Source organism: Setaria viridis, chromosome 5 (assembly GCF_005286985.2).
Source record: "Setaria viridis chromosome 5, Setaria_viridis_v4.0, whole genome shotgun sequence".
Lineage (NCBI taxonomy): Eukaryota > Viridiplantae > Streptophyta > Magnoliopsida > Poales > Poaceae > Setaria > Setaria viridis.
Genome location: NC_048267.2, coordinates 21,528,199 through 21,538,126, shown reverse-complemented (window position 1 = coordinate 21,538,126; position 9,928 = coordinate 21,528,199). Strand labels below are relative to the sequence as shown.

The following is a 9,928-nucleotide window of genomic DNA, read 5'->3' as shown; positions in this document are numbered from 1 at the left end:
AATTTTTACTCGTCACTTATACTATGTCAAGAAACATGAATATAGTGCAGATCATAACTTTGACGACCCATACAAAAGCAATGTTGTGAGTAAGATGATGAGTACGCTTATAAAAAATTCTGAAGTTAACATATAGTAGCGTTAAATGCTTTGCATTGATCAGTTAATACATATTGGCATGGTAGATTCCTAAAATTACACATTCAGTATTTGTTTCACCATTTTACTATTCAATAGGTCTAAATTTATAAAACTAAACTAAATTAAACAATATGTCCAAACCATTATTGCCAGTTGAACTTCAGATCGAATGACAAGTGTATTTTGTTACTCAACAGGGCCCCAATTAGTACATTAGCATTTAGTTCTGATGAAGCATGGTTGGTTTCTGGATCAAAGGATTGCACTGTTGGGACACATATGGAATGCTGTTAGGAAACTGGGAAACAAAATGGGTGAGTACTTGTACTTCGCAACAGGTTACAGCTCACGTTGTGTATGATTTTACTTCCACATAATTTATTCTTCTGATTTTGTCAAAACAGGACCAGTAACAAACTTGTTAGTGATACCAAAGTCAGAGAGGTCAAGGGTCCACACAAGGAATTATCTTTCTCTGGAGATCCCTACACTTGGGAAGAAATTTAAACAAACTAATGAGACACCAATAATTTTACAGCCCTCTAGTTTCCCAAAAGATGCAGACTCGGCCCATTCATGTTTTCATAGTTCTGACCTTCTGAACAAGGAAAAATATCGGATCTGGAGGTAAAATAAAAAGGCCTTCATGTAGCAATAAAAATTATAGAGTTATTTGTTGAGAGCAGTGATAATATTGTTTCTTTCTATTGTTGCACTAAGGGAAAGAGAACTCCCGAAGCAATAGAAATGGTTGTTGCGATGACAGTTCATGAGCAGATAAAAGATAAAAACTCAGCCAAGGAGTTAAGCTCTATGAACTCAGCAAGGCAATAAAGGCGATGGAGGTAAGGGCATCTTAGATTAAGGGCTCTTTTAGTAGAGCTCCATCTGATTCTAATTCTCTATGGGGTTGATTCTTTGACAGAAGTGATTCTGTGGCTGAAAGTGATTCTTTTTTATTCTCTAGCATAAACTCTTAAAATTAGGATGAAGAATCACTTCACAGAATTAGAAGAAGCTACTTTTTCAGCTCCCAGGTTCTTAGTTCATTTCAGAGAATCGCTTCACAGAATCAGTAGAGAATCACTTCTCTCTGGAACAACTGTTTGGCAGAGCTCCTGCTGGATTCAGCAGAGAATCAGATCTGAGAGCTCTGCCAAACAGAACCTAACTATGCGGAGGCTCCTGATTCTGCAAATGTCTGAGAATTGTGAGCAATGTAACATAACTTCTTTATTAAGATATTGTGGTGTGTTTTTTTCCTTATTTTACACGTGCTCTATTGAGTGGGGTTCAAACATAGATAGGAGTACTTCCGTTCTTCTTCTTAGGCCCTATTTGGCCACTTTGTAATATTAGTTTCAAATGTAAAATTTTTCGGATCTCGAATTTACACAGGTTTTGGTTATAAAACCAGGCTTCCAAACATGGCCTTAGGGAACAGAAAACAAGAGTCCCACACTAGCTAATGTGGTGGACATAACAGGATGCTAAACAATCATTTATTTCAGACGGAAACCCCGGGTTCAGAAGCTAGTTAACTTCTCTGAGGCTCCTTGGCATATTTCGTCAGCACCTTCATGAGCCATGGATAGAAATGCCGCGGCTCAGCAAAGAGGGGCACGTACGTAGCGGAAGTCGCCCGAGTGTCCACCTATCATTCACGGGAACTCTTGCCATAAGAGAGCATTGCGAAATGCTCAGCAACAAACTCAAAAGTTGCGAGGTGCGAGCATGCACCCAGGATAAGGCTGCCTTCAGCCAGCCGGTGCGTGAACCGTGCAAACCAGTTCTCCAGGTAGGGGAGCGTTAGAGCTCTGCTCGACACATAAGGCGCAAGGCTAGCCCCCGTTGGTGGGTCCCTGAGCAAGTTTTCTTCAGCAGCTTGCAAAACAAGGGAAAATCACCAGTGGCGCTTGATGGAGATGGAGCAAGAAGTGAGCAGCGGCGGAGAATGTATGCTGCTGACTGCTGTGCTCACTGTTCATGGTTGCCACCAAGAATTCTCATCTATGGAACCACCGGACCAGTCGAGCAGACTACCGTTTGTGTAGCTATGGCCTTTCGGACGTACTCGTTTCTTTATAAATTGACTTAAAAAGAGAGATTAAACTCCCCAGCACAGCACAACAATTACAAACGACTTGTCTTCCCCACCCACCGTCATCTTTACCAAGGCTTCTGTCGTATGAAAACTCCTTTTCAACAAAGGGTCTATTCTCTATTGCATCTCAACCATGATTATGTGCCTGTACCCAAACCCTTACCTTGCCTGTACCAAACTCTCACCTGAAGAATGGCTTATACAGGGCTGGAGGAAAATGAACAAATAAATGGAGGTGCATTTTATTAGTAGGAAAGGTAGGAGGGGAGGGCTGCAATAACTAAATATTCTATTAGCAAAGGCACCAATAGGTTACAAATAAAGAATAGCTTAGCTATCATATCCACCTCGCAAGCAGCGAGCTGCAGTTAGTCCATTCCTAAAATATAGAAGAGAAAGAGAAAAATGAAGGGATACCCTATTCACTCGCTTCACATTTCCTTTTGGCAAGAGCTACTTACATAGTCGGCTAGTTCCTCGCATAGTAAAACAAAATAAATGCAGCCTAAAATTATCCGAATCGCCTAACAATTAAGGAAAATTTCTGTAACGCTGCAAGGGTCCATGCTCACCAAGAAAAGAAAGGTGAGATTTTGCGGGAAGCTACAATGGTGATCGGTTGCTGACTTGCTGTCCACTACAGAACCTTGACGCCGCTTGGCCGTTTGCCTTCCATGGCGTCCTTCTTATCACGGCAATCTGAGCAGAGGAATGGGCCTTCCCATGGCTTAGAGCTCGAAGAGAAGATGGATCCGGCATGGACTGATATGCCTTCACTTGGTTCCAAATCTACCTGGCAAATGGCGCATGTAAACAAGCTTGACGATGTACGCCCACCATTTGAATCAGGACCTAACCTGCAGGTACAGGTAGATGAAATGAGTGTTCTGTTGTGGATATCCCAAATCAACAGGTTACAATACATTTATAGTATTTCACTTTAAAAAAAATTAAAAATGGTAGTATACAACAAGATGAACATGAAAATTGATGAAAAGGCTATTGCTATGGTGAAAAAAATGTATAAATTACCTTAAACTTAAACTTATTATCATGCTATATGGTGATGATGTAGACGGTTATTACAACACTAGTAGTTTTTTCTCGAACACGCATGAGAGCTGAGTATTTTTATATTAAGATGTTTAACAGTAATATATTTGTACTGCAGGATTTCCATTTGACATTAACTGTTTCCTAGATATTAATATTTCACATCACTCTTATCGAGCACAGCCAACCCTCTCAGAAGTTTTACTGGCACGGTTTGAGCTCCAAAACTCAAACTGCTGGAACTGGGAATCAAGTTTCAACCAGCTTCTTATTCCAGGGCAAGAATGATGCGTACATAAGAGATCAGCACAAGCTGTTTGTACTATGCAGAAAATTGACCACTTGAAAGCAAAAACAATAGGGGCTATTGCGTTCTTGCCACTATTCTGAACTGATTGTGAATTTACCCCTCGCTTTTCCGACCTTTGTGATTTTACCCCTACTTTTTGAAATTGAAGAGAGTTTGCCCCTATTCCGTGAACAACTGTTAACAGTGTCAAATGAGCTAGAAAAAGACAAATTTGTCCATGCAAAATTTCCCCTCCTTTTCTAAGTATTTTGTGATTTTACCCCTGTTTTAACATCATATATTTGGGCAAGTTTCTGGGGTTTTTTTTTGAAACAGACACTATTTGCCATGCTTGGTGTCCAAGTTTCTGAACCCCGTGGCAGCTTAGCAGCTGAACTGACTGATGCCTGTTCTTTCTCAATAGGCTCAGCTCTTCAGTTCCTTCGTCCAGATAAAGTAATCAAGCCATCTGCGTTGTCACCAATCGCCACTCGCCACACACCTAGCAATGGGGATCCAGCAACAGGCACATAGCGTCCTAGCCAACCTCTTCACAAATCACCTGGCCTGAACGCCGCCTCCGCTGGATTCCGCTCACCCAGCCGCGTCGTGGCCGGCGCGTGCTCCCGCGGCCTCGTCTTGGCCAGATCACATGCTCACGTCCGTGGCCTACCAGGTCGCACGCCCGTGCATGTGCCCCTGGCAGCCCGAGCTCCCATGGCCGCACCGTGGCCAGGTCGCACGCCCTCGCCCCAGGCCAGCAAACACTCGTCTGGCCAAATCGCGCACCCAGCGCCCAGGCTCGCCCGTACGCCTCACGCCCACCTGAATTGCTGCCAACATCGCCGATTCACCTGATGCACGCGCCGCCGACAGGGTTCAAGGGAGAAAGCGGAGAGGTGTCGTGTGGGTTACAGGAGTGGGGATTGGTATGGGTGGAAAGGAGCTTTGTCTATTCCCATAATACTAAAGAGTTTTCTGTTTTTTTTAATTTGCCTAGTCCAGCAATAACTAACGGAATCAAGAAGAGGGGCAAATGGAAGCTTCGTTTTCGTTTTCAAAAAGTAGGGGTAAAATCACATGAACAAAAATGAGGGCAAAATCGTAATTGAAGTTCAGAGTAAGGGCAAGAACGCAATAGTCCCAAAACAACAATATACAGTCTTACTGAGTGCATGAGGAAAAAATATATTTAACTCTTAAAAATTTATTTCTCACATGAAAGAAAAAATGGATGCCAAGGCCCACAATGAAGCGCCCACATCATGGACACACTGCATCCAGATTTTGCATATTCAGCCATCATGCTTATGAGCTTATACCATCTGCTCGCCTGTGCATTAATGGCATAGGATTGCGCATGTGAAGAAAAAATTGCACCATGGGGTGTAGCAATGAGGTGATAAGGACTATGGGCAGCATTTGCTTTTCAGTTTCAATCAATGATGGATGTACAACCAGATTACGATAGTGACAATCAAAATGGTGTATTTGCTACCATGTCTATGGAATGCAGCAAGGAGCCGATAGCCCCTTGCAGGGAATTTAAATGGATCTCAAAGAATAAGTTGAAAAGAATGTTCATGATTTATAAAGCGATGTGATCAATGCACATTACTCGAGACACATGAGAGCTTTGTTTCCAGATGTGTAGCAAAGAGCGAAGGATAGTAGATTCGTAAGGAATAAGGATTCTAACAAGAGATACACTGCATGATTGCAAGTAGGTTTTTGAGAGAATTGTGCATCTAAATAACAGTACAAAAGAATGTTAAATTCCCAGCATCCACGTTCCATTCACTACCAGATTCAGCCTAGCCAAAATATGCTACCACCTAGCAGCTAGCAGCTTCTAGAACACCAGACAGACACATGCCCCAACTGCCATCAACATGATGGATCCATGTTGGAGTTGATCATGTTCAAGCCATATGTTGAGCAATGACAGAACAACGAGGTGGGAATGAATGGCACTGGCTGTCATGATACACGGACTAACTAATATAGTTTACTAGGATCTAACCTAGTCGGCATATAAGTATATTTGTATGGTTCACAACAAATACTACTGCAACCCCTTTGAAACAAAACAAACCCTGCTACTCGCACCTCTCAAAATGGAGCTAGTGGAAAAACACATGAAAATTCTGGTAAATACAACATTTGGGGAAAGAATTGAACTAACCTTTCTGATAGCATGGCTGAACCTTCTTCAAATATCTCTTCAACGACACCAGCCCCTGAATGTTGCTTAGTCAATTTCTGAGAAGGATCCTTTGCTTTCTTTCTGAAGATTAAAGACTTCAACTTGTTCATCTTTTTAGGCGGAGAAGCAGGTCGTATTGTTTGACCAGGTGGGATTATGTCAACAACAATGCAAGTTGTATCATCCTTTAGCCCTCTTGTCCTGAGCGCCTCCTAAACGATTATTGCATACATGTGGTCGGTAAGAATAACATGTCCCGTGATGCAATGATGGTTCTGGCAACCATAAGTATCATCAAGGTTAAACAACAATATATAACCTAGTGGTGAACTATTCACCTTAACAACTTGCTTTGCAGCAAGCTCAGCAGGTAAACCTCTGCAAGACTTAGCAGCTGCCTCTGAGGGCAATGCATCCCAAATGCCATCTGAAGCAATGATAAGCCTTCCTCCAGCATTTGACAACTAAGGGAAAGAAGAATGAACCGAGTCAATCAGCATACTGATGGATAGTATCTACATGGAGAGTGGAAAGCCTAAACATTGAAGGTAAGAGAATTTCAGACACTTCTTTATGGAAATAACAGAGTACCTTCACTTGCTTCACATAAGGAACAGGAACAATAAATTCGCCAACATCAATATCTCCAATGGATCTTGATAGGCATAGTCCTCCTGGCCAGCATCGTAGCGGACCAATCTTGTAACAGGGTAGGACATTTGTTATGTTGTTTTCTAATCCTTCAAATGTTAAGCTACTAGTATTCAATGCATGGTCTGATACATATAGCATTGAAAGCTAGCATGTAAAATCATATTCTCTTGACAGAAGAAATGCAATATGTGAGAGCATACCTCTGCTCCACCAACAACACTAAGCCTTCCAACTTCACCTCCACTTGCTGTAACACGCTCCCTCCTGCCATTATTTTACATTATAGTTTTGGTAAAGCAAAAATAACCATTTACTAATATATTTTTCAAGCCAACAATTGGTCAACAATAATATCCACACTAGTACTCGATGAAAGAATATTAAGAAGTGCTACCGATTAGAGTTAATAAGGCTAACATTAAACCAAGGCTGTAGCAAACAAAAGCTTTCTATTTTTGAATATTAATTACTGGTACAAGTTAATATAGTAATTAGTCACTTCTATTAATAGTGGTGGCATGGTCCAATTAATTTTTGCAGAAATGGAAACTGGACTTCGTATTAAGAATAGGGGAGGACTAATTGCTGCATGAAGAGGTGTAGACTTTCAAAGCAACTAGCAATTGAGTAAATACAGCTAGTTAACCAACAAAGCATGCATGCATGCAATCCCAATTCATGGGTAAGCAAGCCATGGAAAAGCTTGTCGACATGCAATTTTGCCAGCAAAATACCATATCCACATAATTTTGAAAGCAACTAATACTCACTCCTCAACATTTTCTTCTAGTCTGTGATCCACAGTAAGCAAAGAAACAGTCCCACCCTGAGCATCTAAAATACAGCGAGAATCGCCAACAGAGGCAACAGTGATAGTCCATCCGTCAATTATCACAAACGTAGCAGTTGTGCCAGATGTTTGGCCTGGTAAACATCAAAAGAGGAGAAATTCATCAGCATTCGTGATAACTTATAAGGCAGCAGCAATTGCAAAACATTGATTGCAGAATCATGCCTTTGCTCTGGAACTCCTTGTCCGTCTTAACAAACCCAGCGACCAGTGCTCGTGGCAACGCGTGCAACCACTCCTCCCTGGACAGCCCACGTGGCATCGCGCTGAGGACATGGTTGAGCAAATTGTCCCTTGTGTATATTGCAGCCGCATTACCATTATGGCCATCAAGCACCTAAAGACAGAGAAACGTACTATTAGCGCTTGGCAACACTCCAGTGTACACATGGCACTTGCAGAGTCAAGCATTCCGCTTTATAGCCCACCCATGGAACAGTTAAGTGCATAATTGCGAGTTCTCAGCTCATAATCCCATGCCCTAGGTCCTAAACCACGAACAGGCCTGCTAAGATCTGCAGCAGAGGGCAAATTTTTAGCAACCGCCCTCATAGATGCAAAGCAAACTCCACGCTCCCAATGCAGCACAGTTGCTAGGGCCAACGAATTGAAGTTCACTAGCTCGGTATTCAGCTAATCCCGAGCTCCGAATCAACAGATGAAGAATAGTGCGGTGCTACTGCTGCAGCTCAACTCACTAAGTGACGAAGACTAGAGAGATGGATGCCCAGAGAGCGGAGAGGCGAGATGGGTGGGGGTTGGTACTCACGGCGAAGACGGCGAAGGTGGGGTGCGGCGAGGCCGCGGAGGAGGAAGCAGAGGTGGAGGGGCGCGGGCAGTCCGTCCTCAGCAGGAAGAAGTCCTCGCCCTTTTTGGACTGCGCGGCGCACCCGTACCGCAGCAGCGGGCGCTGCCTCCGCGCCTCCTCCTCCGCCGCCGCCTCCCCTGCCACGCCGGAGCCTCCGGCGTCCTCGTCGCGCGCGCAGATCCTGCTCCCGCCGCCGGCGCCGGCGCGGCGCTCGGTGCGGGCCTCCTCCTTGATGAGGGCGGCGAGCGGCACGAGCCCGCTCCCTCCGCCCTGGCGCCGGTGGTGCTGCTGGTGCGCCGCCGCCGAAGACGTCGACGAGGACGACATTCCCCTGCCCCTCGACCCGTCCCCGATCGGATCGAGGCGGGGGGACGGAGGACAGACGGGGCACGAGCGCGAGGAAAGGGAGGTGGAGGCGAGACGCGGTTTTGGTTTTATTATCGCGGCGTGTTACTGGTCGATCGCCTCGCAGGCCAGTCGCAGCGGTGGTCTCGCAGAGTCAAGTTGCCTCCCTCCAGTCCGCCCGTGTTGCCGCTGTGTTTTCTTGTTACCCTTTACTTTTTTTATCGGCGTCGCCCTCGAGATGGTTGGCAGTTTTCAGGTTTGATGGTTGTGGACGGCTGGGTCGTTTGTCCGGTACCCCCGGACCCAGGCGTGGAGGTCGACTCGCGGCCGTGGCTCTGGCGGCCTGCACACGGCTCCGCTGCTCCTGCGTTTTTGTCGCCTCGTCCTCGCCCGGCGCGAGGCGCCGCGGCCGCTCGCGTGCCCCGGTTCGCGAGAAAGGTTCGGTTGCTCCTACGGGTTACTCCCAACTCACGGATGCACCGATCAAAACTTCATCAAAAAATATGAATGGGAATTTCTTAACATTTTCTACCGTCACGTAAAAATTGATGATGAACAAAAATTTATGTAAAAAGAAATAAATAAAAGAAATAAGTGCACGAACAGTAACGGATTTGTAACTATTCGTGCACTGATTTCTCTTTTTTTTCTTCTTGCACATATTTTTTTTCATCATCAATTTTTCTTATGGTAGAAGATGTGAGACAGTCTCCATTCATATTTTTATATGAATTTTTTATGCACATTTACAGATGCATCCGTGGGTTGGGAGCACGATAGCACCCCAATCCGCGAGAGCACCTGAACCTTTCTCGGAGGCTCGACCTCGACGAGTGTCGGCGCCGACCCGTGAACCACAGCCATCGTCGCGCGTCCAGAACTTACATGCCAAGGGAGAGGTGTTCCCACTTTGGACAGTTGCAGTCCTTGTTACAATATGTTTGATTAAGCTATGAAAAACTTATCGTGAGTTGTAAGATGTAGAAAAACTATTATGGTCTGTGAGGTGCGAGAAAACTGAAAACCATTTGGTTGAAACAACTGTGAAACTATAAGTTTATAAGAGAAAATACATGTAATACCTCCTCAAAGCTTTAGACAAAATTTTTATTGAAATTTATTGTTGTCGGATTTAGTGACCGGCAGTCCAACAGGAGTTACCCAGGTGGTAGATTTGTAGGTGGGGGAGATCGTAAGACCAAGAACTCGAATGGTAACACAGGGGCGCAAGGTTTAGATAGGTTCGGGCCTTTAGAGAGTAATACCTTACGTCCTGTGTTCTGGTGGATTGTATTGCTAGTATGGTATGCGGAGAGTTAACGTGCCCTTGGGGGCGTCCCTGACCGCCTTATATAGGCTAACAACCTAGGGTTACAAGTCGGATAGGATCTTGACCGCCTTATATAGGCTAACAACCTAGGGTTACAAGTCGGATAGGATCTAATCATAGTCGGTTGTTACAAGGGAATCAATCTGAG

At 44.5% G+C, this 9,928-nt stretch overlaps 1 protein-coding gene across 1 annotated transcript; it reads right to left on the bottom strand.

The window, feature by feature from the left end:
- Positions 1 to 2,517: 2,517 nt before the first annotated feature.
- Positions 2,518 to 8,549, bottom strand: LOC117858150 (probable protein phosphatase 2C 3). Its single transcript, XM_034741163.2, has 8 exons — positions 8,067 to 8,549; positions 7,463 to 7,634; positions 7,218 to 7,371; positions 6,648 to 6,711; positions 6,385 to 6,492; positions 6,132 to 6,257; positions 5,773 to 6,005; positions 2,518 to 3,102 (listed from the first exon to the last, which is right to left on the bottom strand). Exons 1-8 carry the CDS (start codon positions 8,430 to 8,432, stop codon positions 2,883 to 2,885), a joined length of 1,443 nt encoding a protein of 480 aa, XP_034597054.1. The 5' UTR covers positions 8,433 to 8,549; the 3' UTR covers positions 2,518 to 2,882.
- Between the last annotated feature and the right edge of the window lie 1,379 nt (positions 8,550 to 9,928).

Coding starts and splice junctions, on each gene's coding strand:
- LOC117858150 (XM_034741163.2), bottom strand. CDS start 8,432: ATGTCGTCCTCGTCGACGTCTTCGGCGGCGGCGCACCAGCAGCACCAC. Junction 7,635..8,066: donor CCACCTTCGCCGTCTTCGCC/GTGAGTACCAAC, acceptor CTCTGTCTTTAG/GTGCTTGATGGCCATAATGG. Junction 3,103..5,772: donor TCAGCCATGCTATCAGAAAG/GTTAGTTCAATT, acceptor CTGTACCTGCAG/GTTAGGTCCTGATTCAAATG.